The following is a 25,562-nucleotide window of genomic DNA, read 5'->3' on the forward strand; positions in this document are numbered from 1 at the left end:
GGCAGTACTACAAAATACTACATCAGATCTGGCTGAAACTTTGTGGGTGACATAACAAGAAGGGATACTCTAAGTGAGAAGTGAAATTATTCTGTGGAAACTAGGAGTTTTCATTTATGAGTATTTTAAAATTGTAGTATTTTTTCGCTTAAGTATCCAATTTCAACAGTAGGCTACTTCAAAATACCACATCAGATCTGGCTGAAACTTTGTGGGTGACATAACAAGAAGGGATTCTATAAGTGAGAAGTGAAATGGTTCTATGGAAACAAGGAGATACCTTTTACTCTTTCTTTGAAATGAAGCCTTTCTTGCTGCTACCGTAATGATTGTATTAAAGTCGCACGCTGTATTCCAGAGAGGGCTCACTTGACAGCAGTTTAGCGAGAGCGTGCTGGCTTGACACCAGTGACTTACGCATACTACAACGACAGGCTGAGCAGTCTTCATTGATTTTACAAACACCAAGCTATGGCGAGCCGCGGACCCAACGAAAGAATAGCAGGATTTCTATCCATGATTTTCAAGTTTTTCTTGTTAATTGCTTCTCTGCAACACACGAAAGACGTCGAAGGTTTGTTTCTATCCTTGTTTTGTCCTTAAAGTTTGAGCGCCCAAATAGTGGCACGATGATGACGCAGGGGAAAAAAAGAAGATGAAAATCCCTTTTTATACAAAACGTCTACAAATGTGTTTTTAACTCTGGGGGGGAAAAAATGCTAAGTCATTCTGTTACGCTAGCTGCTTTAGCTACTATGGACATGCCCCCCAAACAGCCTGTTCACTCTTTAAAAGTATGGAAACATCTGCAAAAGTCAAAACAAGAGGATCTGTAGTGAGTTCTGACATAATTGAGCGCGGTTAAATTAGTTTCATACTCGACATTCGTCTCACATTCAACGATGAACGGCAATATTTCTCAAACGCCTTTACTAAAAAAACAAAACAAAATTGTTTTGCTGACTGCTGATAACATAATAAACATTTCACATGACTCGTTTTCATTATTCACGATCCACGTAAAGAGCAGACACCGCAAACGCCGCTTCAATGAGAGCTGCACCTGAGCGCTTTGCCTGAGCTGCTGCTGGAAGTAAACTGTGGGACTTGACTATAAACAAATCTCAGACGCAGGCATTATAACATTCTGTTTCTAATACCTTATTTCTAGAATTAAGCAAAGGGATTAGTCATTTACCAACTATAACAAATCTTTTATTTATGGTGTAATCACATGACTGCAATACAATTTGTATAATAACAGCTGAATAAAAAAAATGACAGCCAACAATCCTCCTATAAGTATTGTACTTTACTATCAAATCACTTCTTTTTGTAATAGTTTGACCCCCAGAGGTCAAATAGAGAATTTCACTCTAAGAAAATACTTATTCTTTTGTAATAGCTTTTTCTGTGTAAATCAGAGAAATGTGAAACCAGCTCTATTCAATAGAGACAGATACGGAGCAACTTTCACGACCAATCTTTTTACCCCTAGAGGTCAAATAGGGAATTACACTCTAAAAAAGTACTCTTCTTTTTGTAATAGCTTTTTTTGTTTAACTGACTATTTGACCTCTAGGGGTCAAAAATTGGTTGTGAAAGTCGCTCCATCTCCTTCTCTATTGAATGGAGGTGGTTCCACGCTTCTCTGATTTTCACAGAAAAAGCTATAACAAAAAGAATAATACTTTTTATTAGTGTAATTCCCTATTTGACCTCTAGGGGTTAAAACACTGGTTGTGAACGTTGGTCTATATCCTCTTTCAATGAATGGAGTTGGTTTCATATTTCTCTGATTCACACAGAAAAGCTATTAGAAAAAGAAGAGTAATTTTTATTAGTGTAATTCCCTATTTGAGCTTTAGGGGTCAAAAAATGGTTGTGAAAGTTGCTCCATATCCTCTAATAATGAATGGAGTTGGTTTTACATTTCTCTGATTTACACAGAAAAAGCTATTACAAAAAGAAGAGTATTTTTTAGAGTGTAAATCCCTATTTGACCTGTAGGGGTCAAGAAATTGGTCGTGAAAGTTGCTCCATATCCTCCTCTAATGAATACATACCCAATAAATCTCTATTACATTTAAAATAATACTTTCAAATAGACTATTTCATAGGCATTTAAAAAAATAGTTTGCTTGGTGTGTTGATGATGCTGTTTGTACTTTTGTGGCAGTGATGTGTTTAAACATGCAACATGATCCACCCTGACAGTGAAGGGCCTCTTAATAAGGCATTCTCTGTCGTGCTTATAGCATTACTGCCAACTGTGTAAAGGGCCAAAGCTTCAGGGCGGAGGAGTGCACAGTTCCTGTCAAGATGTTTTATATCGGACATCTGTTGTAGATGGTGTTCTGCTGACAACAGAATAGCAATTCCTGAATCTTAGGGTCACTGGAGTCTACTAAGACTTTTGAGGTTTACTGGAGTGAAAGTCGAATTTAACATTCGATAATAACTTTTTTAAAGATCAACTTAAAACTTACAATGACACCGTTAAACAAGAAAGGACTCTTTATTTTTCAAAACTCATCACAGACAATAAACACAACCCTCGGTTTCTTTTTAAGACTATTGATTTTTTATTGATAAACCAATCATGCCTCACTCAGAAACTGCATGTGAGGACTTTGCGAACCACTTCAGGAGTAAGGTCAATGCTATTAGATCTAACCTTCAACCGGTACATAGCACTAATGTTAGCAGGTCAGTGGCATTGTCTTTACCTGAGGAAACACTGGAGAGTTTTGTCCTGGTTGATGAGAAGACGCTTGATCGAATTTTTTTCCCAAGCAAAAACTACAACCTGCCTTTTAGACCAAATCCCCACTTCTCTTTTAAAAACCTGTTATGGATTCTTTGAATCAGAGCTTTTAAACATAGTAAACCTATACCTCTCTTCAGACGGGTGTCTTACCCACTGCCTGTAAGACGGCAGTGGTGAAGCCCCTTCTGAAGAAGAGTAACTTGGATCCAAGTACTAGGGATAATTATAGAACTGTATCCAACTTACCATTTTTAGGTAACATTTTTGAAAAAAATGTTTTTATTCGATTGCATGATTTTTTAAATGTACATAATGTTTTAGAAAAATGTCAATCTGGTTTTAGGACAAACCACAGTACTGAGACTGCCCTTTAAAGATTTTAACTGACCTAAGGAATAATTCTGACTCGCAGAAACTCTCTGTACTGGTGCTACTTGATCTTAGTGCCGCCTTCGATACGGTAGATCACCAGATTTTATTAGATAGACTTAAGAGTCAGGTTGGCCTCTCAGGCACTGTTCTTAACTGGTTCCACTCTTATCTCACAGATCGACATTTTTATGTAAGTTTGGATACATACTCCTCAAGAATCCACAAAATAAGTTGTGTGGGGTTCCCCAAGGCGTTGACTTCCACAGCTATGCTGATGATACTCAGCTTTACATCGCGGTGTCTCCTGATGACCTTGAACCTTTAAATACTCTTTTAAATTGTATTATAGATATTAAATCATGGATGGCAGAAACATTCCTTCAGCTCAACCAGAACAAATCAGAAGTTTTAATCATCAGTCCTGAAGACAAGAGAGAGAAGATTTTACCCAAGCTCAATAATTTTAATCCTTCTCAATGTGTGAGAAACCTGGGTGTACTCTTTGACTCTGAGCTGAATTTTATTCCACACATTAAAAATGTTGTGAAGACAGGTTTTTATCATCTCAAAAATATCGCCAGAGTCCGCCCATTCCTCTCTCTTGCCAGCACAGAGGTGCTTTTATTTTTAGTCGTTTAGATTATTGTAATGCCCTGCTCTCTGGTCTTCCCAGAAAAAGTCTCTGTCAAATCTACAACTTCTTCAGAACTCAGCGGCACGAGTTCTGACGAGGACCAGGGGGCGGGAACACATTACACCAGTTTTAAAATCGCTGCATTGGCTCCCTGTGCATTTCAGGATTGATTTTAAGATTCTTTTAATGGTTTATAAATGTTTTTATGGTCTTGGGCCTTCTTATTTAAGTGATCTTCTTTTAAAGTATGAACCCTCGCGACCCAGAGGTCCTCCGGCACCGGCCTGTTAGTTGTTCCTAAGGTGAGGACCAAAACACATGGTGAAGCTTCGTTTCATCATTACGGTCCTCGCCTCTGGAACAACCTGCCAGAGAGCCTCTGGGCCGCAGAGACTGAAGAGCTTTTTAGGAAGAGGCTCAAGACCCACCTTTTTATTCGGGCTTTTATGCTACTTTCCTAGTGATTGAATTTGATCTTCTCTTCTTTGGTTTATTTTATTTATATATATATATATATATATATATATATGTATATATATATATATACATATATATAAACTTCTATTTTAATCACTTTATAGTTAATGTTTTTACTATCATATTTATATTGTTTATGCATTTTTTAAATGTTTATTTATTTATATATTATTTATTTTAAACGTGTCTACAGTGTTTCCTCACGTTCTCGGACTCCAACTGCGGGGTGGGGGGTCTATTGCTGCGGTGCCTGTTCTCTTTGGGGCGCCTGGGGTCCAGCTCTGTTAAGCACCTTGTGTTTCAGCTGAAGAAAAGGCGCTATACAAATAAATAAAGTTTGAAAGCCTCTGCAAATGTTTGAGATGGAGCACTTGCTAGAAGTTATCTTCAATATGTTTCAAAATATACTTCTTTGAAAGGTTTCTTTATAATCCAACCTTTAAAAATAAAATAAACACTTCAATTTATAAGACAAACTATGACACAAATTCATATAATGCTGAAACATAAGCTTGGAAAACGTATCTCCTTTCCCCATAGACACCACATAAAATGGTGCCCTATTTGCAAATTTAGCTTTAGTTGGTTTATTTGAAAAAATGAAAAGACTCCTTTGAACTCCTGAACAAGTGAACTCTGGTTTACTTGAAACAATTGTCTGAGTTCCTTTGCAAGTGAACTCTAGTGTGGTTCAGCAGCAGCGTAAATGCAAACTGACCATCTTCCAATCCAAACATATAGCTTTGTGCATTTTACACTTGTAACACCGAAGCTATCCTCAGCAGCTGTACATACGCTCTTTGAATTAACTCTGACCGTTTGCCCATTAACGATATTCCAACCGATTTTGAAAGCTGAGAAAAGCAGCTTTGCACAGATACTTTTCAATAGTAAAATGTTGATTATATTAAGTGACAAAGCAAAATGGTCTATAGTCAAAATCAGAACAAGTAAAAAACACAGGCTATAAAATGCCTTGTTGTTAAAGTTACAGTCTTAAGAATAACCTGTAAAATCCACAAAAAAGAATTATATATGTTTTAAGGCTGTAAAACTCCACCACACTGTTTAGGCACTTTTCTCAGACAATCATTTTTAACTTCTTTCTCTTCTTTAATGTCTTAAAGTTCAAACCTTCATAGAAAAATAAGTCTGATATTTAAGAATGAAACCAAAGATCTGATCACAATCAAAGATTTATATAGATTTAGAGAGCTACACGTATCTGTACAGTAAATTGATTGACAAGGTAATCTGCCTATCAGGACCCAGAACAAAGTGCACTATTGAAATATATTTGCAAAATCTTACTGAAGAAAATCCATAAAACAACCAGACCTTGAAAGGTGACCTGCAATATATTGAGGGAACTATGTATTGTGGATTTTTTTTTTATCGTAATCAAATGAAAAAAAAACTTTCTTTCGTTTAAGGTAGGGCTGGGCGATATGGCAAAAAAATAAAATCACGATTTTTAAATTTTATTTCTGGATTTCGATTTTATCACGATTTTTTTAAAATAAATTCAAATTGACAAAAATTTAATTATAATAATTTTAGTTGAAAGAAGTAAACACATTTTTGAAAAAATATTATTTATTCGAATTAAATAGTATCTATTAAGATTCATCTGTAAATGTTGCAAGAATTGCGCCTTCTACTGCTACAGATAATGCATTTCTGTCAAATGAAATGCTTCTGAATATCTGAGTTTTTATTTTCCTCCCTCGCTAAAATCCATAAAACAGAGCTTGTAAATGATTGTCACCCAAGACCAGAAATGAGGGAGATTGATGAAGTTTATAGAATGAACGACTGATAAAGTTTAGTAAAGTCCTTTCAATATTTAAAACATCTCAAAGTGCTAAATAATAATAATAATGTAAAAAAACACCCTTTACCACATTTTCAAATGAAACTGAAACTTTTACTATTTTTGGATTACATACATGCTAAATAAATCTCAATTGCTTCAGAATTTACCTTCAAATAGACGATTTCGTTGTACTTTGACAAAAAGGCTCCAGCTAACATCTTTAACTGATACAAAAACATTTTTAAACTTGGATGATAACATCAAATACATCTGCCAAACTGTTAAGATTCAAAACACAGAGATAATAGCAGTAAATGTTTTAAAAAGTTTACATCCACAGCTCCTTCACTAACATCTGCTCTCTGCGGTGTTTATGTCACTGAGCAGAAAGCTAGCGTTAGCATTAGCGCTGTTTATTCTAGTTGGGCTTTTACTCGGTCCGAACGACCAAGAAAGAACCTCAACAGTGACGCCACGGATTAAGAAAATTATGTGCAAACTCACTTACACTTCTTACAAGGGGAGTGCGACCGACGATAAGATTTAGGCTCTTACAGTAGCTAGCAAAAGCTATGCAAAGAGCTAGCAAAACAATGCAGCACCGTGCATCTTGACCGAACATTTGACGTGTTTCCTACATGAATTACCATCAGTTTTTGTGCAGATTGAACGTAAATACGTGCGATTAACATCCGCTATGTTTAAAAACACGAAACATTAATAAAAACATACATCTAAGAACCAAACTAGCATGTCTCTCATGAGTTGCTAGCACCCACTTTAGCACACAGTTCAAAGTTCTCAGCCTGATTTCTCTCTATTAAAATACGAAACCTGTCCTGTGATGATTCCTCTCCATCGGATTATTTTGTTGTCAAGGTTTTTGAAGTCGATGGCAAAACACTGCGTCTCCTTTTGTTACTTTTTCGGACCTCCGTCATTTATTACTCGAGAAGACTCGATCCATAATGACGGCGCCCGTGACTCTGTCACGTCGTATGTCACGTGACTTCCAAACAAGAAAAAAAAACACCGGGGAGGAGGAGGAGGAGGAGGAGGAGGAGGAGGGGGAGCAGCAGCAGCTCGGATTTAAAGTCGCAGCTGTCAACAAGCTTTTGCCTTCTCGCTCTTGCAGCTTTTCGTAGAAGATCGCGATAAAACGATCTCTCAATAATGACTAGAGATCGTTTTATCGTAAGACAGTTTTTTTATCGTCATATCGCCCAACCCTAGTTTAAGGCCCACTTCAGTTATCTATTGATCTATTTTAAAATTGTTTCCAGTGGTGTTTTATTGCCGATATCCCTTTTTTGTCCAAAATAATAATAATAATTAAAAAAAAACTGTTGTTTTCTAGAACACAATTCTGCAGAGTGGCAGTTGTTCATTTGAGATTCACTTCCGAGTTTTGGGCAGGAACTTTGGTGCAGAGTATGCTCCCAATGACTTCACAGATCAGGAAAATGAAAATCTGTATGGATCTATTTGTCTACAACAGGATGCATCAGAAAAGAGCGGAGCTGAGAGCCCTTGGCCTGGCCATTGTAGCTTCTACATCAGAATTATAAGCTTCTTCACAGGATTTTTTTTGTCTCCTCCTGATTTACAGAATTTGAATAAAGAAAGACTCTGAAATTCATCTTAAGCATAACATTCTTTATACATGTCCTCATTGGAGTGGGCCTTTAATTCCGATTATGGACAGATATCTCTACAAAAGCATTGACGTCGTGTTTTTTCTCTTTACAGCTGTTCAGTTTGGAGATGGAGATGTGGTTGCGATGCTTGGATCTTTCGCCATCTTACCCTGTCAAACGAGCACAAGTGATCGTCTGTCCCAGATCACATGGCAGAAAACGATCAAAGGAAAAGCACCGGATGATGTTTTCTTGATAATTCAGCCCATAATTGGACTGAAGTATAGTAATGGAAAAGATTTCAGATTTGAATTTATTGGGAATTTCAATGAAAAAAATGGAACCTTGAAATTGTCTAATGTTACACTGAAGGATGAAGGAAGCTACACATGCATCTTCAGCTTATTCCCCAGTGTACCGCAGAGCAAAGTTTCAAAACTTGTAATACTTGGTAAGATCTGATTATTTTTCATGTTGTTGCTGTTTTTATTGAGACATCTTGAATTTTGATTTTTACTGGTTTTCCTTCAGTGCCCCCAAATACAAATCTGATGTCTTATACACCCATTGAGGGAAATGAGGAGGTTCCTCTTGCAACCTGCACAGCTGCTGCCTCCAAACCTAAGGCAGAGGTGAAATGGATCAAAGGTTCTCTTGAAGGAAAAGTTCGAGAAGAACTCCAAGAAACTCAGCATGCTAATGGGACGACCACCACATGGAGTACGCTGGTTGGAAAACCTGGGAGAGAGATGAATGGTCAATTGGTGAAGTGTGTCATCTCAAGTGAGACAATGAAAGAAGAAATCCTGGAAACCAACATCCAGATCCACTGTAAGTATCTTCAAACTGTCTCTAAAGCCAATGTCTCCTTATGATTTAGTTTTTTTTATTTAAACGCAAATCATACAAGCCTATTTCAGGTGAGCTTTCACACTCATCAAACCAAATTGATTTTCAAAAAAAGAAGCAGGTGGAAATAAAAACTGCCATTGTGATTGGGCTTTTGACTATCGAGTTTCTGATTTTTTTTTTTTTTTTTTTTCAGNATTTGTAATTTGTGCTTTTGACTTTCAGGGACAAGAGAGTTACTTCTCATTCCAAAAAATGGTTTTCTGTTTGTTTGTTTTTTTCATTTTGGTCAGCATAAAACGGGAAGATCCGGGTCTTATTTAGTTGCATGACTTCAACACAGAAGATATATTTTTGAAACAAAACAGTGTAAGAAAATCCTTGCTTCAGAAAATAATCACTAAATGGCACAACAGATAATAAGGTACACCATCAATGAATGGTCTATTTTTTTAAACTTATGTTACACATAAGGCGTACTGAACTATAAGGTGCATTAAGGGTCACAGCAATTCTAAAACTTGTTTGTAACACGGTACACATTTGCCACATTGAATTATTCACAATACCAGTAACTCCTAAACCAGTTTGCAACATGGAAAAACCAGACTGGTGTTGCTAAAGCAATTATTACTGTGACTGCACAAACTCCAATCCTTGTCAGTAACACAAAAAAAATAAACAACACAGTTCGACACGCTGCATGTTAGCCATAACATGCAGCACCAAATAACACCAAACCTTTTTTTTTAAACTCACAAAAAAGCCAAGCTGACATTTTGACAGAGTGCTGTGTGATTGCTTCAACATCAGTAGGCACACCGAAAATAAATGGTTGTATATGGTGCTCTGACTGTAAGGCACACATCATTTTTTGAAAAAATTAAGGCTTTTGAGTACGCCTTATTGTACGGAAGCCAAAAACAGGCTGCCCTACTTTTTTTTTAAATATTTTTTTCATTATCACGAGATAATCAATAACAAAGTGTCCACCTCTTCCTTTGCCGCACTAATATGCTGAGACTTTCTGAACAGAAAAAACAGCAGAAGACCACTCCACAAAAGTTGCCCCTCAAACACCTTCATTCTGTCTCATCCACCAGCCCTCCTCCCTTTATTTCGCTAAAAACTTCTAACAAATAAGTTGATAGACAGAACTCAGAGCTGCGAGAATCTGACCATAGTGCGTTCACTGAGCTCCGGGTATTAGAGGACCCAAACAGCCACTCTGCCAACTCGGTCCGATATTATGCTTTTGTCATTGTTTTTATACAATTTGCAACAAAACAAAGCAGTTTTTCAGAAAAAATATTGACACTATTTAAGCAGTCGATTTTACAAGGATCAGTGCTGGTGTTCGACATTTACTCTGATTAACTGGTTTGTTTTGCTGCTGATGTCCAAGCTCAGGGGAACGCACCATCCAGAAACGCCTGGGGTTCTCTCAATCAACCTATTTGTTCTGGGTTTTTTAGGAAATAAAGGGAGGGGGCTGGTGCTTGAGATATAATTAATACGTTTAAAGACTATAGAGTCACTAATAAATAACAAAATAGAGTAAAAACAACTTTGTACAGTGTTTTTCTGCTGTTTTTGTTGTTAACCACAAACTAAAGAGACTTAAAACAGGGAAAGTCTCTGTGTCTCCGTGCGTAAAAGAGAGAGAGGGATGCTTCATTCTTCGTTCTTGATTACCTTGCTATAACCAGATACAAATTTTGCTTTCTTGAGAAAACGTAAAAAAAAAAAAAAAAAAAAAAGTAGGGCTGGCTGTTTTCGGCTTCCGCATTGAGAAAATATGGTAACCTAAATTTGTCACTAAAGTGCTTTTTGGTATGCTTGACAGCCCTATTACCGGTAATTAAAACGTTGCAGTATTTGAAATATAGTCAATTTTCTCAGAATGTGACAGATCAATTTTCTGTCTCTTAACATCATTTACTTTGGTGTTGGTAACGGACTTTTTAACCAAGAGGCCTAAAAACCAGCAATGTCAGAGGTAAATGCTTAGGAGGTTTGAAAATCATGAAAGAATGTTGTACTCAAGCATAAAGAGGTTTTCTGTGTCAGCTAAAGACCATAAAAGAAAGTCTTTATTGTGAGGAGGAGCCAATAGAAATACAATCTTCCTTTGTATTGGCAAAATGTGCTTTCGTAGTGTAATGGACAAACTTAGAGCTTCATCCTTCTTTTCCCACTTTTTTCAAACTAATCAATGTTTTGTTTTGTGATAATTCTGTTTTTAGACAGAATAATGTTATTTTTGCGCAAAAATGCCTTTTATTTCTCAGGTTGAAATGTTATCAAACCTTTATTTTGTCGTTCATATCGTCTTAAGCCTTTTGTGCTTTTTGCAGACTCGCCTGAAAAGATCAACATCACTGAACTATCTGATGTCTTATTTGAGTGTAAAGCCGAGGCAAACCCAAATGCCACAATTATCTGGAGCAGGTAGGGTCATTTAAATGTAATGTTTTCAAAAACTCATATCAGCTGCACTCAGCAGCAGTGTTGTTTGCAAATGTGGGCATCTGTAATGGACACATGTGGGTTAAGACAAACCTTTGTTCAGTAAGAAGGAATGCCTGATTAGTCACATTCTTAGACTTGTCTCTCTTTGTAGAAAAACTTGTCTTGTTAGATTCGATAGATTGCAATCAAAGATTTATGGAGCTCTGAAGAGCTGCCTGTTTCTTTGCACTGGTACACAGAAAAGACTCCAATTCCACAGGACGGAGACCTACTTCTTTGGTGGAAAATGAGTGAACCATCGATTTAAATTTGATGTATTTGCACTTCAGACGGTTGTAGTTGGTTAACAAACATTTTATTTGTCGTAAGTCTTTGTCTTGTGTTTTATTTTTACACGATTAACAAGAAAAAAAATTGCAAATTTACTAAATTTTTCAATGATCACAGCATTTTTAAAAAGTATTGGTATCAGTATTGATATCAGTATTACTAGCACTGTAGTTACTTGGCATCAGATTGATACCTAAATTCCCAGTGTTGCCCGTCACTAATTTAAATTTTAGAAACTCTTGCAATGGTGGAGCATGAAACTACCTGGAGAAGCTAAACTGCCTCTTCTTGCGTGGCTGAAAAATGCTCTGACCAGCAGAAAATCATAAATCTTTTTTTTTGTTGTTGTTGCTGTTTTTTTTTTTTTTTTACTGAATTTTTTTGTCTCTTTCAGGTCTGGTGAGCCTCTGCCTCCATCGGTTAAAGTTGTGGGTGCAACGCTGCAGTTTCCAAGCCAGAGCAATGACTTGTCCGGCCTTTATAAGTGTGAAGCCAAAAATCCATACGGAAGCAAACACACATACCTCTTTGTGCATTTCTCTACAGGTGAGTTCATCTGTGGGTTTTTCAGTATTTTTCATGTCTGGTTTTGATATAGAATAGAATAAAACTGCACTCTATAGATGTTCATCTGAACAAGAAACACAATGGGTCTTGTTGCATGCTGGGAGTGCTCCCAAAGACTTTTAATGTGTGTTCCATGGACAGAGGGGCGATAAACAAAAGACCTGTGTGTGATTTTATCCTTTTACTCCAAATGAGTACTTTACTTTTATTTTAACTATAATCCAGAAATGTAATTTTTCTTTAATGTTTTTTTGTTACAAAAAAGCTCTTAAATCCTGATGCTGTAGTGTAAGTTGTTTCCAGCTTATAAAAAAATACTTAAACTTTAAAATCAAGAATTTTCTTTCAAATTTTATTTTTTTGTGATATTTAGTAGTGGTGTCATTAAAATTCAGATGATTTTAAAGCTAAAAATTAAGTTTCTTTTTTAAAATTTACAATAAGATACTGCACATCTATGCATCTTAAAAACATTATTTGAATTGTAAAAATGTAAAGGGAAATGTCATGTCAAGGCTCTTTTTTGTTTTCCAAAATAGGAGACTACGTATATGTTAAATTTACAGACTATTTTCTGTGTTTTGTTTTCTTACAGGAAATGTCACGCTTCCCTGGGTCATCACTGGTCTCCTGACTCTCCTGACTATTGTTTCATGGTGGATGCATTGCTATAGAACTGGAAAAGTTCAAAGGTACCAAGTCCACCTGTTATTTTTTTGAGTTCAAGTGTTAAAATCACAAACTGAAAAATACTTTTTTTTTCATGTATTATATTGAAAAGGTTTTGTTCAGATCTTCAGTGTAAGAAGAAACTAGTTCTGACAAGAAGCTCCTCCAGCTCCTCAGAAAATTCTATCACAGAAAAACAGGTAATATTAAAATAAATGATTACAATAATAGTAATTATAGTAATGACAATAATAATGATGATAATAATGACAGTATTGCATTTTATTTTTAAAACACTAGATTCAGACCAATCACTTTTTGCTGATGATATCTGGTTCCAATATGGTGGCGTTTGTATTGCAAAATGGCGACTGAATTGACCTCATTTGGTTGGAACTGGAAATAAACTGTTCCCTTGTCAGTCGATCCAGTTCTCAGATACAGTCTTAGTTAGGGTGGATTCAGTGTCAAGTGCCACATCTGTTTCTTTTACTTATTTAAATGGCAAAAAAAACATGTTTGAACCAAGATTTTATTAAAGAATGCAGTTTGTGAGTGGAGATATGGAGCTGGATTTCATCTGTATAACAGTAAAACTAAATGTCTATTTGCAAAAAATGTAACCAAGGGGGAGAAGGCTGTTAATCATAAAGGTCATCAGCCCCAGCACTGAACCTTGGGGCACATCGGTGGAGACAGGAAGAGATTGAGAAGTGAAGGATTTAGACTGAATCAACTAAATGTGGTCAGAGACATGAGATTTGAACCTGTCAAGGGGTTTGTGAGTGTTGACCTAAAGCTAATAGTCTAAGAGGATAAAATGGAACATATAATGGAAAGCTTAAATGAGAATTGATAGGAAACCAGAAGCAGTTGATTAAAGAGATAATTGATCATTAATGCTGAACTCAGTTGAGTGGAATTATTCTGCGAATAAACCAATTTAGTTACACAATCTGTACATCCTCAAAGCTCCTAAATGTTCATTTAGTATGTGACAAAGGAAATGCTGTTAACATCAGGAGAAATAAATCTTAGCTTCATATTTTCTGAAATAAAAAAATAGTCAAAGTGAATATGCTTTTATCCTCATTTTTAAACACATTTTATTCGTTTTTTAGGCTAAGATTGACTTTCATGTTTTTCCTTGATTTCTTATTTCCTTCTTTTAATATACTTATTGAAAAATGTAATTCCTTGAAAATAATTACGTTTTTATGACCGTCTTTGCTGATTTGTCCTGCAATTAATCTGATGTTTTCTGCTTTAGATTCCTGGTGAAAGTGTGGAAATCTGCTTCTCTGACCAATGATGTCCATCAGCTGCAAGAGTAGAATTTTAAAGGGACATTTTGTGCCTGTTCCCATGGAAACTACACAATCTTGGAGAATGAAGACTTTTCAGATGCAGCTTTTTCTCTCTGAAGTAGTGCTGGGCAATGTGACGACACATTGGGGGCCGTGGTGCAGCGGTAGGGCAGTCGACTCCTGATTGGAGGTGAGCGGGTTCGACTCCCACCCTGCCCGCCCATGTGTCGAAGTGTCCTTGGGGAAAACACCAAACCCCGAATTGCCTCTGGTGGGAGGTTGGCGCCAGTGTTCGGCAGCGGAGCCACCACCAGTGTGTGAATGTGTGTGTGAATGGGTGAATGGGTCTGTGACTGTGAAGCGCTTTGGGCCCTCGAAGGAGGGTAGAAAGCGCTATACAAGTATACGCCATTTACCATTTACCATTGACTGAAAAAATACTGGAAGTACTGGAGTGAGTTTATTGTGAGTTCCCTCCTCTTTCCACGCCTCTACCACGAGACCGCGGATGTAAACAGCTTCTACTTTAATAACGGCGGCTCGAGAGAATTGTACAAGTCATTGTTGAAGCCTTTGAGGGAGAACCATTCCAACATTTGATTCTGTCCGCCATGAAAGAACTGTTACCATTACCTGCCTTCAAGAATTTCTATGTACAGAGATCATTATTTTATGTTTACACTACACTTATTCCTTTTTGTCAAGCTAAAAGGAGCATTTGGGTGACGCCGCTGCTACCCGTAATCTGTCAGTCAAACTCCCCAGACGTTCGACGTCAAACCCACAAACGTTTATTGAGCCATCTGAGTGAAAGAGTGAAAATAATTTAAGTTTAAAGTTTTCTTTGAAGCCAAAAAGCCACAATACAGGGATAGAAGGCTTGGGAGCCTCAGGTTGCAGACCCGTGTGGGTTTGAAGCAGATCTACATCCTTTGTCATTCAGGCTCTTGACAGAGTAACCTGTATTTGTTCACTCTGATGCATAAATGCACAACATTAAACTCAGCTTTGAAATAAAACAGTATTTAGTTTTTAATGTTGAAATATTTCTTCTTATCCAATTAAATCTTCATGTTTAAACCACATAAATGTCACATTTAACCCCTTAAAAACAGCTTCTAAAGTCCAAGACTCCATCTCTACTGGATGTTGAAACTCCTTTCCTTCATCTCCATGTTCTCTCCTGTCATCTTCTTCTATTGTGTTCAGCATAAAGACACAGATGCTCTGGAACCAGAAAAATAGTCTTCAGGAGTCAGAATCAAAGAAATGTGATGAAGATCATGAAGTTCCACTGACCTCGTCTCACTGAGACTCTGATCTTCTACATTTTCTAAAGAGATGAAGAAATGAACATTTTGTTTTATTTTCTTATTTCTGCTGTTATTATCAGACACTAATTACTTGTTACAGATCAGTTTGTAACATTTAATCATGTAATCCTTCTCCAAAAAAAGTTTTTCAAATAACAATACTGATGATAAAGTTACTGTAATGAAAGTTTCACAAAAGAAATTCTTTTAAAGTTTAAAGAAAAGGAATTAAAATTACCTTAAATGCAGAGTAGTTATGCAAAATAACACAAACACAACAAATGATTACAATAATTATTAAAAATATTTATGAAATGGACAAAAACAATTTTTTATCTCACATTTTATAACATGGAAAAATATGAGATAAAATGCGTTTTTAGCTTATGAAGGTTTAAAGCATGAATATGTGTAAAAAATGAATTGTTATAATCAATTTATTGATTTTAAAACATTGAAAAGTTGTTATAAAACGAACATTAGCCACTTCTGAAGGCATACATTGTATAAATATGATCAATGAATTGAATGTCATAAAAATCTAACTAAAACTTTTGATCAAATATATTATTTCTTTATTGATGCAAAATATATTGTTTACGTTTTTTGTAAATAAAAAAAGTGTTTTTGAAAGACATAAATTGATATTGTTTTTTTCTATTTTCATTTGTCTAATTCTTAATCAAATGTTTGACAGTTATTACACACCAATGGTCATTTTGATGCTTAAAATGGTCTTTATAGGGAAAAGTTTTAAATAATTATTTATAATCTAAAGTAGATGTGATACTTTTAATAAATTCTTACAGTGAAATAGAACAAAGAAAAAAAAGATGAACATATATATATATATTCAAAATAAATTTACGTCTGAAGCTGAACAGGAAAACTCACCTGTGGACGCAGACGACTAAAATGATGCAACACAGCAGAAATCCTGCTGCAATCGGGACTCTTAGAGAAGGATAAACTGAATGACTGATTCCTGAAGAAACTAAAAATAAAAGTCATGTCAGTAGTTTTATGTCACATGCAGGTAAATGTCTCTAACATTTTCCTTTCATGTCATACATACTTTTCACTTCTTCGACTGTTAGGTTCCATATAATTGTATTTAGTCCTTTCCTGTCAATTACAGTACAAATATAAAGTCCTTCGTCTTCATCTAGAACATTCAGTATATTTAACTTTGAAGGGAGTTCGGTCTCTATACTGATCTTTGAAGAAGAGAAATTTGAAACAGTAGCATCGAGAACGATGGAATGAACAAATGATAAATTTCCTTTGATCCATTTGACTAATGATGCTTCTTCCACAGACATGTTACAAGTCAAAGTGACTGAATCTCCTCTGGAAACCTCCAGGCTTCTGAGTTCAGTTAACGGTGGAGCTGAAAGTTGTAACAGATTAAATTTAAACCAAGTTGCATCATAAACATAAATAAAATCCTACATCATATCCATAAAATGTTTCCAGTACCTGCAAAGATCTGCTGAGCCTGAATCAGCTGGATCAGGATCAGAACTGCCGTGTTCCTCCAGAACATGATGACCATCAGAGAGCAGAAGACAAACTGGAACAGCAAACTCTGTGGTTTCTAGTACATGTTTGGAGGAGGTACTGAGAAGAAGGAAGTGGTTAGATGCTGCTATGCTACGTGTTAAAGAATGTCTGAGAACTTTGACAAAAATTATTTTGTAATGTAAATATGTGTTAATCTTCCATATCTTCATAAAAAGATCTTCAAACATGCAAAAGTTCTAGTGGTGCCACCATACTGGTTATTTAAAAGTACAAAGCTTAAGGATTGTTGGGTTAAATGGTTCTGACTCTTTCCAGGTCTAAGTATCTCCAACATATGATGCAGTAAAACCACCAGCATTCTGTTGACCAAATATGTAGCAAAGTTTAGATACAGAAAGTCTGTGGTTGTGACATATTTGTGAAAGTTAATTGTAATAAAATAAATATATCTGTTAAAAATAGCCAAACAAACCACAGCTCCTCTCTGTCTTTGACTTTCTCTAGATCTATAAAAACACAGAACAGTTCCTCCTGATCTTCTGTGTTCTTCTCCAGAAACATCCTCAAAGCAAACATTACATTTGTGGTTCTTTCTCTGCTCATACAATGTTCACAGTCTTCATGAAGGATATAGAATAAAGTATTTCTAAAGTTTTTTCACTTCAGCATCATTCACTATTTTTTATTGATTAATAAAATGCAATTATTTGAAAAAACATAATTATTTAATCTGAAAAATTTGCATTGAAAATACAAATACATTTTTTTAAAAAGGTCAAATTCTTCTGACCAGTTTGTTTAAAGTCAGAGTTTGCTGCCATCTAGTGGATATTTGCAGTAGAACAACAGAGTAGAATATTTTATAAAAAGGATTTAAAATGCAGTTCTCTGTTTGTCAATGATGACACTCAAAATTAGACTTCCAAGGACAAAATTGAAACAGAATGCCTTCTTTTTTTAAAGTTTACACCTTTGAAATTCTTAGGTGTGACATCTTGTGTATACCTTCCCTTTGATGCATGGATTTACAGAATTAAACTCAACATTTTCTGTATTACTGTCATCTTATTATATCAAGTTCTTCATAAACATTTTACATATGTATGACTCTGGCTCTCACAGGTAGTTCTATTATTTTGTTGTAATTCTCAGTTTTTCCACCAGATGGCGGAGTTGGGACTTAAAAAAACATATTTACAAAAAGGGTTCTAAAGTTGAATATCTTCATGTTTTTACCACATAAATGTCACATTTAACCAAACCAAACGTCCAAGCTCAAAGTGTAAACTCCTTTCCTTCATCTCCATGTTCTCTGCAGTCATCTTCTTTTATTGTGTTCAGCATAAAGACACAGATGCTCTGGAACCAGAAAAATAGTCTTCAGGAGTCGGAATCAAAGAAATGTGATGAAGATCATGAAGTTCCACTGACCTCGTCTCATTGAGACTCTGATCTTCTACATTTTCTAAAAAGATGAAGAAATGAACATTTTGTTTTATTTTCTTATTTTTGCTGTGATTATCAGACAGTAATTACTTGTTAAAAAATCAGTTTGTAACTTTTGATCATGAAATTCTTCTCCAAAAAAAGTTTTCAAATCACAAATAACAATAGTGATGATAAAGTTACTGTAAAGAAAGTTTCACAAAAGAAAGTATTTTAAAGTTTAAAGAAAAGCAATTAAAATTACCCTAAAAGCAGAGTAGTTATGCAAAATAACACAAACACAACAAATGATTACAATAATTATTAAAAATATTTATGAAATGGCCAAAAACGATTTTTATCTCACATTTTATAACATGGAAAAATATGAGATAAAATGCATTTTTAGCTTATGAAGGTTTAAAGCATGAATATGTGTAAAAAAATGAATTGTTATAATCAATTTTTTGATTAGCTGAAAAGTTGTTATAAAACTAATATTAGCAATTACTGAAGGCATACATTGTATAAATATAATGAATTAATTGAATTTTTTATAAAAATCAAACTAAACCTTTTGATCAAATAAATTATTTCTTTATTGTTGCAACATATATTATTTGTTTTTTGTAAATACCAATAAAAAACAGTTTTTCTTTTTTGAAAAAAAAAATAAATTGATCTTGTTTTTTTTCTATTTTCATTTGTCTAATTCTTAATCAAACGTTTGACAGTTATTACACATCAATGGTCATTTTGATGCTTAAAGTGGACTTTAAAGGGAAAAGTTTAAAATAATTATTTATAATCTAAAGTAGATGTGAAACTTTCAATAAATTCTTACAGTGAAATAGAACAAAACAAAAAAAGGTGAAAATATATATATATTCAAAATAAATTTACGTCTGAAGGTGAACAGGAAAACTCACCTGTGGACGCAGACGACTAAAATAATGCAACACAGAAGAAATCCTGCTGCAATCGGGATTCTTAGAGAAGGATAAACTGAATGACTGATTCCTGAAAAAAATAAAAATAAAAGTCATGTCAGTAGTTTTATGTCACATGCAGGTAAATGTCTAACATTTTCCTGTCATGTCATACATACGTTTCACTTCTTCGACTGTTAGGTTCCATATAATTGTATTTAGTCCTTTAATGCCAGTTAAAGTACAAATATAAAGTCCCTCATCTTCATCTAGAACATTCAGTATATTTAACTTTGAAGGGAGTTCGGTCTCTATACTGATCTTTGAAGAAGAGAAATTTGAAACAGTAGCATCGAGGACGATGGAATGAACAAATGATAAATTTCCTTTGATCCATTTGACTAATGATGCTTCTTCCACAGACATGTTACAAGTCAAAGTGACTGAATCTCCTCTGGAAACCTCCAGGCTTCTGAGTTCAGTTAACGGTGGAGCTGAAAGTTGAAACAGATTAAATTTAAACCAAGTTGCATCATCTACATAAACAAAATCCTACATCATATCCATAAAATGTTTGTAGTACCTGTTAAGATCTGCTGAGCCTGAATCATCTGGATCAGGATCAGAACTGCTGTGTTCCTCCAGAACATGATGACCATCAGAGAGCAGAAGACAAACTGGAACAGCAAACTCTGTGGTTTCTAGTACATGTTTGGAGGATGTACTTAGAAAAAGGAAGTGGTTAGATGCTGCTATGCTACGTGTTAAAGAATGTCTTAGAACTTTGACAAAAATGATTTTGTAATGTAAATATGTGTTAATCTTCCATATCTTCATAAAAAGATCTTCAAACATGCAAAAGTTCTAGTGGTGCAACTATATTGGTTATTTAAAAGTACAAAGCTTAAGGATTGTTGGATTAAATGGTTCTGACTCTTTCCATGATGCAGTAAAACCACCAGCATTCTGTTGACCAAATATGTAGCAAAGTTTAGATACAGAAAGTCTGTGGTTGTGACATATTTGTGAAAGTTAAATGTAATAAAATAAATATATCTGTTTAAAATAGCCAAACAAACCACAGCTCCTCTCTGTCTTTGACTTTCTCTAGATCTATAAAAACACAGAACAGTTCCTCCTGATCTTCTGTGTTCTTCTCCAGAAACATCATCAAAGCAAACATTACATTTGTGGTTCTTTCTCTGCACATACAATGTTTACACTAACATCCCCATGGGTTCTTATTGGTTAAATAAGAAGTCTTTATTTCCACTTCAACATCATTCACTATTTTTATTTATCAATAAAAATTAATTTATTAAAAAAAAATATATCTGAAGCATCTGCAATATAAAAAAAAAATTAAAAAGCCCATACAATGTTCACAGTCTTCATGAAGTATATAGAATAAAGTATTTCTAAAGTTTTTCCACTTCAGCATCATTCACTATTTTTATTGATAAATAAAATGCAATTATTTGAAAAAAACTCAAAATTTTATCTGAAAAATTTGCATTGAAAATACAAATACATTTTTTAAAAAGGTCAAATTCTTCTGACTAGTTTGTTTAAAGTCAGAGTTTGTTGCCATCTAGTGGATGTTTGCAGTGGAACAGCAGAGTAGAATATCTAAAAAAAAATGATTTAAGATGCAGTTCTCTGTTTGTCACTGATGACACTCAAAATTAGACTTCCAAGGACAAAATAAATTAAAACAGAAATGCCTTTTTTTTCAAGTTTACACCTTTGAAATTCTTAGGTGTGATAGAGTATTCTGTATATCTTCCCTTTGATGCATACATTTACATTTAATTTACATAAATTTAATTTACAATTGAACTCAAAATTTTCTGTATTACTGTCATCTTTATTATATCAAGTTCTTCATAAACATTTTACACATCTATAATGGTTCTGGCTCTCACAGGTAGTTCTAATATGTTGTTGTAATTCTCAGTTTCTCCACCAGATGGCGGAGTTGGGACTTAAAAAAACATATTTACAAAAAGGGTTCTAAAGTTGAATATCTTCATGTTTTTGCCACATAAATGTCACATTTAACCAAACCAAACAGTCCAAGCTCAAAGTTGAAACTCTTTTCCTTCATCTCCATGTTCTCTCCTGTCATCTTCTTCTATCGTGTTCAGCATAAAGACTTTGAGTGGAAACCGCAGAGAATCTGAAAAACACAAGAGACACACAACACAACTCCATGAAATTAAAAAAAGATGAATTAACAGAAGAACTGAGGTCAAAGGAGAGAAACAGAGCAGACAGGAGGACAGTACAGAGACCAGAGATTCACACAATCAGAGAAATGTGTTTCACTGACCTCGAATCACTCAGACTCGGATCTTCTTCCACATTTTCTATAGCGGTAAAGAATTCAACATTCAACTTTATTTTCTTATTTTTGCTTTAAACTGACATAGTATTAGTCAAGCAGGCAAAGAGAAACAAATCAATCTCGCATAATAATTATTTCCGCTTCATTGTTAAAAGTTTTCTGTTTCAGGTCAAAGGAAACTTTTGATTTTATTCTTTCAATAGTTAAATAATCTGCAACTGACCAGAAGAAATTAAAGTCATGCATGTTTGCAAAAAAGTTTTTCTTAATCACAAAAAACAACAACAAAGTTAATATAAATTATATAAATGTCTCTTAAAAAATAATCTCTATTTTAAAGCCTAAAGAAAACACAGAAAAATGATATTTAATGCAAAGTAGTTCAAATATAACAATAAATTCAAACATATAAATAAAAGGTCAATATCAATTTTTTTTATTTTATACCATTAAAACATAAAAAAATGAATACAATTTTAATTTGTTTCCTTTTGAGTTTTGTTAATCCTCAAAAAAATATTAATGCAGAGCAATTTTTTACAGGTCATTTAGTTATTTAAAGTGCTTATTTGAAAAATATCTTAAATAATTCTGTAGAGTCTACATGAGAAATGAAACTTTAAATTCTTCCAGTGCAGTGGAGCACAACAAAAAAGTTGAAAATACTTTTTTTTGTTAAGATTTACGTCTGAAGTTGAACAGGAAAACACACCTGTGGACGCAGACGAGTAAAACGATGCAACCTACAAGAAAACCTGCTCCAATCGGAACTCTTAGAACAGAATAAACTGAACGACTGATTCCTGAAAAAAATGAGAATAAATTCCCGTCAGTGATTTTAGGTTTCCAGCAGGTAAATGTCTCTATTTGAACCTTTTCCTATCATGTCATACAAACCTTTTACTTCCTCAGACAAAGTTAAATTCCATGTAATTTCCCAAAATCCTTTTCTGTCGACTACAGTACAATTATAAATCCCTTCATCTTCTTCGTGAACATTCACTATTGTCAACTTTGTCGGAAGGTCAGACTTTATACTCATCTTAAGAGAAGATAAATTTGGATTGGTGGCACTGAGGACGATGGAATGATGAAATAATACATTTTCTTTGGTCCATTGGAAGATTGCTCCTTTATCGAGGGACACGTTACAAGTCAAAGTGACTGAGTCTCCTCTGGAAACCTTCAGGCTTCTGAGTTCAGTTAACGGTGGATCTGAGGGTTGAAACAGGTTATGAGTTTAAACGTTTTTATCATCAACATAAATTAAATCCTGCATCGTTTCCATTAAATGTTTGTAGTACCTGTTAAGATCTGCTGAGCCTGAATCAGCTGGATCAGGATCAGAACTGCTGTGTTCCTCCAGAACATGATGACCATCAGAGAGCAGAAGACAAACTGGAACAGCAAACTGTGAGTTCAAATGGAGGATGTACTGAGAAAAAGGAAGTGGTTAGATGCTGCTATGCTAGGTGTTAAAGTACATCTTAAAACTTTGATTGGAAAGTTTGGATCATGTTAAATTGTTCTTGGTATAGATTTTTGATTTCTTCATAGAACGATCTTCGAGGATTCAGAAGTCCTGGCGATGTCAGTAATTTAAAAGTACAAAGCCTAAGGATTGTTGGATTAAATGGTTCTGACTCTTTCCAGGTCTAAGTATCTCCCACATATGATGCAGTAAAACCACCAGCATTCTGTTGACCAAATATGTAGCAAAGTTTAGATACAGAAAGTCTGTGGTTGTGACGTATTTGTGAAAGTTAATTGTAATAAAATAAATATATCTGATATTGTAGCGCTGAATCACATGACACGGAACGATTCAGCAGCTGAGCGTGCTGCGTCGGACATTTAATGACTGCGCACACACTTCATTCAGCAAACACCGGTGAGATACAAACTTTGGTAGAGCGTGTGTAAAGCATGCCTACCTGTGCGCGTTTGTCATCCATCAATAGAAGAGGCAGCCGGTAAGAAAAGACTTTGTCCGAACATTAGAAGAGCTGCACTCTTTTGTTTCCCGTTTGTTTGGTGTGGCAGTGGGGCGCACTTTGAAATCGTCTGTGTGTACTTCAGGGACCAGTCGGACTTTTCAGTTTCATGTGAGTTGAGGTTTAACCTGTAAGTGTGCACTGTAGCTTCGGTGAATTTGTGGTGTGGAGTTTAAGGTTTTTACCTATTCACTGCTCACTAACAAAAATGGAAAAATAAATAAAGCTTGGAAAACAACATTAAGTGGCAGTCTGAGTAAATCAGCCCTCTCCTTTGGATGTTCAGCCCTTTTTCAAGTGTGGGAAAAGCGCACAAAATTCGGAAACACTTGACAGATATAAAATAGCCAAACAAACCACAGCTCCTCTCTGTCTTTGACTTTCTCTAGATCTATAAAAACACAGAACAGTTTCTCATGATCTTCTGTGTTCTTCTCCAGAAACATCATCAAAGCAAACATTACATTTGTGGTTCTCTCTCTGCACATATATAGTTCACACCAAGGTTACCGCGGATTCTTATTGGTTAAATAAAAAGTCTTTCTTTCCACTATAGCTTTAGTTATCATTTTTATTGATCAATTACAATGTTTTTTGTATCACCTTTTTATTTGAAAAGATTGCAGAAAATTCAAATTCTTCTTTCTCTGCAGTTTGTTTCAAAGTCAGAGTTTGCCTCCATCTAGTGGACAACTGGAGTACAGCAGTAGAACAGCAGAGCAGAATATCTAAATAAAAGTGAATTAAAAGGCATTTTTGTTGGTTAGTGATGAGAGTCAAAACATATACGTTTCACAAAGTTGAGCCACAAAAGACAAAATTTAAAAACATGAAACTTTCTTTCATTTTATAATGAAATCTTGACAACTTTTGACCTTCAGGCTCTTGTGTGGCAGTTTAATCTGTATTTGTTTAATCTGATGCATAAATTCACAGAATTAAACTAGACATTTCTGAATCACTGTCATCCAAATTAAAGTAAATCAGAATGAAAAAAGAAACAGCTTTACAAAAAATGTTCAGAAGTGTTGATGTTAAAATATTTCTTATTTTATTCAATTAATTCACTTTAATTATAACACAAATGTCACATTTGGCTAAACTGTTTCTAAAGTCCCAGACTCCTGATTTTTGGTGTCCAAGCTCAAAGTGTAAACTCTGTTCCTTCATCTTTACATCATCTTCTTCTATCGTGTTCAGCATAAAGACTGAGTGGAAACTGCAGAGAATCTGAAAAACACAAGAAAAGAACAATTCCATGAAAGATGAATTAACAGAAGATCTAAGTTTAAACACAGGATGACAGTACAGAGATTCACACTGTCAGAGAAATGTGTTTCACTGACCTCGTCTCACTCAGACTCTGATCTTCTTCCATATTTTCTACAAAGATAAAGAATAGAGCAATTTGATTTATTTTCTTATTTCTGCTCATAGACTCAAGTATTATTAATTTACAGCAATTACTTGGAGTTTTTGTTACAGTTTAATTTGAAACATTTGATAATGTCACCTTTTTATAAATTACATTTTTTAAAATAACATCTAATATTAATGACAAAGTTACAGTAATTCATATAAATGTTTTTCTTAATAAATAATCTACATTAAAAACACTTGAATAATTCACGAATGCAGAAAAAATAATTCAAATAACCTGAAAACTTTAACAATAATTTCACATTTTAAAAGTACAATTTTGTCACTATTTTATTTTATTTTAGAAAAAACAAGTTTGTGATAATAAATATGTTAAGGCTCAGGCTGAAGAAAAATAAAATGATAGTTGTTTTTAAAAGTGAATGTTACTATATTAGCATTGATTTAATTTGGATTTAAGTTTATACATGTTGAGGTGCAGCTAGAAGTAAAACTGTAAATGTTTTCCTTCCACGCTGAAATAAAGAAGACCCACAGATTTCAGTACTCTGCAAATCTTTGGTAAAATGTCTGATCTTTTCAGAAGCTGAACGGAATAACTCACCTGACGACTAAAAGAGCACAAACAGAGGAATCGCTGCTCCAATCAGGGTTATTAGATAAGGATGAATTAAAAATCTGATTCCTGAAAATAAATAAATTAATAAAAACGTCATGTCGGTAGTTTAAAGTCACATGCAGTTTTTCTAC

At 34.6% G+C, this 25,562-nt stretch overlaps 1 protein-coding gene and 2 long non-coding RNA genes across 3 annotated transcripts; 1 reads left to right on the forward strand and 2 right to left on the reverse strand.

Moving 5' to 3' along the window:
- Positions 1-285: 285 nt before the first annotated feature.
- On the forward strand, positions 286-14,040 carry LOC112155326 (nectin-1). The gene is made up of 8 exons (XM_024286867.2): positions 286-574; positions 7,819-8,157; positions 8,238-8,537; positions 10,913-11,006; positions 11,752-11,903; positions 12,520-12,616; positions 12,706-12,793; positions 13,864-14,040. The coding sequence occupies exons 1-8, from the start codon at positions 472-474 to the stop codon at positions 13,903-13,905; spliced, it is 1,215 nt and encodes a 404-aa protein (XP_024142635.1). The 5' UTR covers positions 286-471; the 3' UTR covers positions 13,906-14,040.
- Positions 14,041-14,907: 867 nt separating this feature from the next.
- LOC118597936 lies at positions 14,908-17,191 on the reverse strand. The gene is made up of 5 exons (XR_004946966.1): positions 16,693-17,191; positions 16,289-16,603; positions 16,108-16,207; positions 15,200-15,233; positions 14,908-15,127 (listed from the first exon to the last, which is right to left on the reverse strand). It is a non-coding gene; the product is annotated as an uncharacterized LOC118597936 (long non-coding RNA).
- A 35-nt stretch (positions 17,192-17,226) lies between these two features.
- LOC118597906 lies at positions 17,227-19,790 on the reverse strand. The gene is made up of 5 exons (XR_004946911.1): positions 19,675-19,790; positions 19,271-19,585; positions 19,092-19,182; positions 18,169-18,202; positions 17,227-18,096 (listed from the first exon to the last, which is right to left on the reverse strand). It is a non-coding gene; the product is annotated as an uncharacterized LOC118597906 (long non-coding RNA).
- Positions 19,791-25,562: the final 5,772 nt, after the last annotated feature.

The sequence above is a fragment of the Oryzias melastigma genome, linkage group LG21 (genome assembly GCF_002922805.2).
Source record: "Oryzias melastigma strain HK-1 linkage group LG21, ASM292280v2, whole genome shotgun sequence".
Classification (NCBI taxonomy): domain Eukaryota; kingdom Metazoa; phylum Chordata; class Actinopteri; order Beloniformes; family Adrianichthyidae; genus Oryzias; species Oryzias melastigma.

What these genes read in the sequence shown, in the direction of transcription:
- LOC112155326 (XM_024286867.2), top strand. Translation starts at nt 472, where the DNA reads ATGGCGAGCCGCGGACCCAACGAAAGAATAGCAGGATTTCTATCCATG. An exon ending in TTCAAAACTTGTAATACTTG is followed by an intron (nt 8,158 to 8,237) that starts GTAAGATCTGAT and finishes GTTTTCCTTCAG; the next exon opens with TGCCCCCAAATACAAATCTG. An exon ending in CTTTGTGCATTTCTCTACAG is followed by an intron (nt 11,904 to 12,519) that starts GTGAGTTCATCT and finishes GTTTTCTTACAG; the next exon opens with GAAATGTCACGCTTCCCTGG.